This window comes from Rhagoletis pomonella, unplaced genomic scaffold (genome assembly GCF_013731165.1).
Source record: "Rhagoletis pomonella isolate Grant_MI unplaced genomic scaffold, Rhpom_1.0 Rhpom_scaffold_00004, whole genome shotgun sequence".
NCBI classification, from domain to species: Eukaryota; Metazoa; Arthropoda; class Insecta; order Diptera; family Tephritidae; genus Rhagoletis; species Rhagoletis pomonella.
In genome coordinates this window covers 53,969,912-53,977,188 of record NW_023458558.1, presented here as the reverse complement: position 1 = coordinate 53,977,188, position 7,277 = coordinate 53,969,912, and the positions used below count along the sequence as shown (strand labels likewise).

At 37.9% G+C, this 7,277-nt stretch overlaps 1 protein-coding gene across 1 annotated transcript in view; it reads right to left on the bottom strand.

Annotated features, from left to right (window-relative positions):
* Positions 1-1,219, bottom strand: part of LOC118738263 (extensin-2) — a 2,485-nt gene extending 1,266 nt beyond the window's left edge. Inside the window, exons 1-2 of the mRNA XM_036469189.1 lie at positions 1,150-1,219; positions 5-1,007 (exon numbers count right to left, since the gene is read on the bottom strand). Coding sequence (XP_036325082.1) covers positions 5-1,007; positions 1,150-1,185 — 1,039 coding nt within the window. The 5' untranslated portion in view covers positions 1,186-1,219. The remainder of the gene's footprint in view (positions 1-4; positions 1,008-1,149) is intronic.
* Positions 1,220-7,277: the final 6,058 nt, after the last annotated feature.

The window sequence follows — 7,277 nt, the reverse complement described above, 5'->3', positions numbered from 1 at the left end:
GCGCCGTAGCTTGGTGCTGGTGGCGCACCATAGCTTGCTTTGGGTGGGGATGGAGGCGGACCATAGCTTTGTGGTGGTGGCGCACCATAACTGGCTTTGGGTGGTGATGGAGGTGGACCATAGCTGGCTTTGGGTGGCGGGCCATAGTTCGGTGCTGGTGGCGCCCCATAGCTGGCTTTGGGTGGTGATGGTGGAGCACCATAGCTGCCCTTGGGTGGTGATGGAGGAGCTCCATAGCTGGGTGATGGAGGCGCTCCATAACTTGGCGACGGAGGTGCTCCATAGCTGGCTTTGGGTGGTGATGGAGGTGGGCCGTAGCTTGGTGCTGGTGGTGCACCATAACTTGCTTTGGGTGGTGATGGTGGTGCTCCGTAACTAGAAGCTGGGGGAGCGCCATAGCTTGCCTTCGGTGGTGATGGTGGGGCGCCGTAGCTAGGTGCTGGAGGAGCGCCATAGCTGGCTTTAGGTGGCGATGGTGGGGCGCCGTAGCTGGATGCAGGCGGTGAAGGAGGAGCGCCATAGTCAGATGAAGGAGGAGCGCCATAGCTAGACGCCGGTGGTGACGGAGGAGCGCCATAGCTAGACGCTGGTGGTGATGGAGGAGCGCCATAGCTGGAAGCTGGTGGTGAATTAGGAGGACCGTAGCTGGGCTTTGGAGGACCATAGTATGCTACGGGTGCTTGTGGCACCGAGTAAGTTGAAGCCGGCACCTTAGCAGGACGTCGGGGTTTCTTCGGAGGTCCATAACTGGAACTTGGCTTACTAGGTGGAGCGCCATAGCTGGATGCTGGAGGCGCGCCGTAACCTGTACTTGGCGGACCCTGCGGACTCGCGTATGGACCATCTGCAGGAGCGCTTGGTGCATAACCATTTTGTGGCGTCGCTGGTCCGGAAGCTGGTGGTAAATAGGAGCTAGCTGGTGGACTGTAACCATTCGAGGGTGGAGGCACATAGCCGTTGCTCGGTGGAGGCTCAGCTCGGACAAAACTGTGTGCAACGCATATCAGCTGCAAATGAGAAAGAGTATAAGCAAAAGTGAGTCTCAAAAGAGTGGTTTAATTAGGAGAATAAGTGTGTAGATTCCGAAGTTTCGCGTGTGGTATGTATGTACATATGTACGTGTACATGTGAATGCGTTTGTTAACTTACCGCAACTGCTGTCGCTGTCGCGTGGGAAAGCTTCATATTGGCAACGGTTGATTAGTGAAATAGCTTAAGTGGTGACTTTTATGACCTGTAAAAATGATGAAAATAAATAAATTAAATTTTGCAAGAAATATTTGTGAAAAAAATAAATAAATTCTACAGTTAAAAATGTTCGTGTGAATTTGTGCAGTTTGAAAATTATATAATACCAATCTATGTCCAGTATGAAGACACGTACGCTCACCTCGGTAGCTGATGGCATGCAATATGGTGAATATACAAGCCTTCATACATACATATGTGTATGTATGTATGCATTTAGAGCACACATGGAATGCACTCCTCATTGTGCTTTGAAACTGTGGCAAAATTTTTTACACAGACTCAAAGACTGTAACGAGCGAAAACATCGTGCATTGCGCGCATGCGCATATAACTAAATTTGTTTGGTTATCATTACTTACATACATACGACTGCAGTACTAGCAATTAAATGCATGAAAACATCTGTACATACTCCATACATACATGTATGGCACATTTCCCCATTAAAAATGGTAAACATTTAGCAGAAAAGGTATGAAGGCACACGTAACAAAGCGGGATTTTCCGTTTAAACCCAACAATAGTTATGTACATACGTATATGTACACTCCTCGTCATTTGAATAGCGCGCCCTTTCTATCCCTAGTATTTACAGTTTTCCTTTTGTTTATTTAATATGACTTATTTTTGTATGAAAGTCTTGCATATTCTACGGCCAATCCGATTTTAAAACTTTATACACATTGAAAAAAAGTGCCAAAAAAAGGACTTCGCTGGCGTAATGACCCGCAGTGAAAAAGTTAATAATATTTTTAGAAAAATTTCGGATACACAGTTTCGCGGCCCATGCTTTTTTAGTAGCCCGTTCAGTTTCACTATAACAAAGGCATGCTATTGTATGCGCGGACTCGCAACGCGAGCTCGCGGTAGACCTCAACTCGTAGACTCGTCACGTAAAAAGACATTTTCCGGATTATGACATACGTGAACGTACTCTTTGTCCCATTCAGCTCATACTGCCTGACGTATCACGTAATTTTCTTTCGTATCGTTTTCGATCCGTGAACGGATGTTACGCTTCGAGCCCAAAGCAGCAACCTACAAAAGCGCTAAGAAAGCACAGGGGGCCGAGATACAGATGAGTAAACGGTACTGCAGGAAAGCGTTATGCGACGAATTGGAATGTGATGCCTGGGGCTTGGGATACAAACTAGTCATGAAAAAGTTCCATACTCCATCGTAAGCGATGGATGAGGTCCGAGTGGATGTACTATTTCCCACACACCCACTAAGAGCAGATACAGTGTTCGTCGGGGAGCAAGCCGAGGCACCACTGTTTTCGGCAGACGAGCGGAAGTTAGCCCTGCGAAGCATGAAAGCCCACAAGGCTCCAGTCCCCGATGGCATACCAGCGGAGGCAATCAGGTTAGCAGCTAGAATGAGTCCTGGCCCGGGTCTTTCCAAGCCAATGGAAGAAGGCTAGGCTAGTGCTTATACCCAAGGGCAAAGAGGACCCAAACTCTCCTTCATCGTTCCGGCCACTCAGCATGCTAGACACAGTAGGCAAGATGATGGAGAGGCTGTTCAAACTACACTTGACGTCAGCCATAGAAAACGAGGGAAGCCTTTCACCACGACAACATGGCTGCAGGACGTGGGACACTCAACTATAGGAGCAATTAGTGAAGTAGTTGAGGCGGTGCATAAAGCCGAAGAAGCCTGCCACCAGGAGCGACCAATAATGCTGCATCTGAAGACATTCAGAATTACGGTACCAGATGCGGGATTCTTGCGCGGGCGGTGGGAGTTTGGGTTTTAGTGGGTAGACCAACACGCTTCGGTGGGAGTCCTACACTCGGGGAAGGTAGTATAGAGACTAGCGCCCCGGCCAGTGCATAAAGCATTTCCCTCTCCTACGAACAAAAAAATAAAAAAATATTAATAATAATAGCGCGTTTACATGCAGAGTATGCTTAGAATAAGGAAGCTTAAATAAACAAAAAGAAAACTGTAAATACTAAGTATTAAAAGGGTGCGCTATTCAAATGGCGTGGAGTATATGTATGTATATCAAGCGCAGTGCATTTTAACGAAGTAACAAGTATATGGTAAATCACGTGACATCCTTGCGAGCTGTAATCGAAGATTTATAGGGATCATCTGTTGACACCAGCATTAATATTATTTATATATTAGTTAAATGATTGCGTGCAGCAAAAACCTAGTATATATGTACATTAGACTGCATCACTCCTCATACAAAAAAAAAATCGGTACTATTTTTCCATTGGAATTATAAAATCTATTATATTTTAAGACGTCCACCAAAATATTTCGGAAAAATATTAAGATTTAAGTGAGCTGGACCGATTTGAAAATACCTCCAAAAATGGAGTTTTTTATGAATAAAAATAGTTTATTTTTTATGAATCAAAATAGTTTTTTTTTTTTTTAAATACCCTCAAATGACAAAACGGTTTAAGCTTAAAATATTTGCATAGAAATATTAAAAAAAAATTAAAAAAAGAATTTTGAACGGAATCGTAATTATGAGATTTTTGATGCTGTTTTTTAACTTTTTTCAAAGATTGGTATAGGAAAAACTTGAATAACTGAACCAAACTAAATTGAAAAGGTATTTTCTCACCTTTTTTTATTTCTTTGCCAATAAACTAATTCAAAGGATGGAAAAGAAAGGTAGGATGAACGAACGTCATTCAAAGTTGAATTAAGATCACGATCCAGAAAATAAAGGTCGCATCATACGCGGACCGCCTAACCCTCTCTTCGCCGGTTTGACAGCATACACCCAATCGCTGATGTCATAATATACTTTTGTTTACATTCACTGTTGGCAACTTGATGCTTTTCGCACCAACCCTCTCTTCGCCGGTTTGACAGCATACACCCAATCGCTGATGTCATAATATACTTTTGTTTACATTCACTGTTGCCAACTTGATGCTTTTCGCACCAAATTTAGTGGGTATTCAAAACGCGAAAATTTTTGAGGTGCGTTTTTGGTGCTTTTGTTTTTAGTTTGAAGACTTCAAATTAGAAAATCTTAAAAAAATGGAAGCAAAATTTATAGCAATCGTAAGTGTGCTAAGCAATTTTACAAAAATTTAAATAAAATCATGGCACAGTGGCAATCATAAGCGACAACGAAATATGTGCAGAGCCTTCAATCATGCCAGAAGAAATCGAACGTCGTGCAAGAAACATTGAATTTTATTCATTTGAATCGGCATCCTTACAATAAAATTATGTAAAAATTTGGTGCCTTTTCAAATTCAAAACTTGGCAATCCTGCCTTTTGTTCGATGTTTCCTCTTTTTCTTGTCGAGTTCGTCTTGCTCTCTCATTCTGGTATATTTTGACGTCACGGCCAGTTGCTCTCAGCTCGATTGGCGCAATCTGGTATTCTATCATTCTTGAATTAAGATGTGCTGGTATTCGAAAAAACAAGATGGGACACGAATGACGTTTTTTTTGGCCAGAAATAAAAACCGTGTGAAAATACCTTTCTACTGAGATCCCATTAGTCTAAATCAGAACATTTTTGGCCCAGTTATTCAAGTTTTTCGTAAACCAATCTTTGAAAAAAGTAAAAAAAAAACAGCATCAAAAATCACAATCTTACGATTCCGTTGAAAAGATTTTTAAATATTTTTATGCAGATTTTTTAAGCTTAATCTAGTTTGTCATCTGAGGGGACTTTTTTCAAAAAGTTCTTTAAGAAACTATTTTTATTCATAAAAAAACTTAATTTTTGGAGGTATTTTCAAATCGGTCCAGCTCGCTTAAATCTTAATATTTTTCCGAAATATTTTGGTGGACGTCTTAAAATATAATAGATTTTGTAATCTCGGCGGAAAAACCGAAACTTTTTTGGAGATGCAGTATATAAGCAATATGTACATAAATACATATATTAAGGTGCATTACCAAAAAAAAGTTGCAGGTTTTCCACTGGAATTATAAAATGTATTATATTTTATGACTTCCGCCAAAATTTATCCGGAAAAATATTAAGATTTAAGTGAGTTAGAACGATTTGAAAATACTTAAAAAAAATCTCATTATTTTGATCAGGTGATACAATTTTTAAAATTTTTTATGCTGATATTTTAAGCTTAAATTATAAGACCTTTATGAAAACTAATTACATATATAAATACTCGATTTATAAATATTAGTTATTCTCAAATGTTTTGGCGGAAGTCTTAAAATATAATATTTTTTACTTCTCCGATGGAAAAACAGTACCGATTTATTTGTTTTGTATGGACAGTGAAGCACCCTAATATAAAAAAATTTGTAGTTCATTTTAAAGCATTGCACTTCTATATGTATTATTAACTGGTATAATCTGTTGCGAATGCTGAATAGTTCGTATTAGGGATGTTGCTACGTTGTTACTTAACTATCTGAGATTTTATTAAATATAATGCCCCAACTTTTAAATTCAAGTACTAAATAAAATAAACATTATTAAAAATTACTAACTTTTCCATTTTTTGTTTTAATAAAATCTCATATTTAATAAAATCTCAGATAGTTACGTAATTCTTACCTTATTAAAGGTCAGAAGGAGATTACTCTTTGACTTGAAATAGCAAAGAAGGGACAGTTTTACCACAGAAGTTTTTAGCCAAGAATCCAATGTATATCCCTACGAAAAAATATTGCCCGACAAATAAACAAAATTACTGTTCTTTAAATTTTTGCTAAATCTAAATTCCACGAAGAGCCCCATTTCTTGTCGATGTTTCTTGTCGATGTTTTCGACATCGATGTTTTTTAATCTAAAATATATCAACATCGAAAATATCGATGTTTTTTCTGCCGATATTGCAACCCTACAAGCGCTGCCGAACTCAACTGCGCAGGTACAGTATACAGTATTCGAAGCTAACATAATTATCTTTTATGAACCGACTTCTCATAAAAAAGGAGAAGGTTATTTATCAATTCCTTGGAATATTTCTATGTTTTATGTATGTTACCGCATAATTCCTTTTTCATCGGAAAGGTGGTACCTTAAGGGTGGTCCCATATTAATTTGGTTTACATCCGATCTTTATATCATGAAGAAATTTACGATAATCTTAAATTTTTATATAAGAATTGAAGTCGGTTTTGTTTTTTGCTTAAAAATTACTTGTAAATAAATTTGAATAAAATATACTTGTATAAAATATACTTCTGTTGAAATAGAATATTTAATATTCAGGCAGTGTTTCGATGACGAAAACTAGTTAACAAAGAATATAAAAGTGATTTCATTTTGCTTAAATTTTTCATTGAACCCGGACAACCCAGCACATTTGAATTAAATAAAATCTTCATTGTCAAATTTAGCTCTGCGTTAATACAACAACCATATTTGCGACAAACACTAATAAGCTCATTTAATTCGACTAAGGTTATTTAAATATATTACCAGTTATACTTGTATTGTTCAATTATAATAATTGTATTTTATTATAATCCGAATCTAAAGTGATCCTTGATCTTTTTTAACAGTTATGAAATTTCGCTTCTCTTATGCGAATTGGCTGGTTTACTTTTTTAATAAAAAATAATATAAATATTGAAAATTTAAATTAATAATACAGACGGTTTTTTTTATTACACATTCGTACTTCAAGATGCCGGCTAAAAATAAATATATGTACATACATACATAAAAAAAAGAGTTTGTGTAATACAAACATTTGTATATGTATGTGGACGTTTTTATCAACTTACGTTTATGATTATGTCTCATACAAATTTTTAAGTTTATGTGTGTTTGAGTTATTATACGTTTGTAAGTACGTACATATGTATTTCTGCACACACGTTAGACGGAAAAAATTGAAAATTTTAATTTGGAAGTACTTGGAAGCCCTAAAACTTAGCAACGTTCTCAAAACAGCCATATCGTTTATACACACATATTTCTTCCAGACTTTCCTCGATCGGTTAACTCAATGTTCTGAATGTTCTGTTTTACTTATAAGCGATAGATACTTTCATCGAAAACTCGGCAGCTAACAGCGCAATCGGATTGCGTTGCTTTGGGCTTTGGAAGAAAAGAC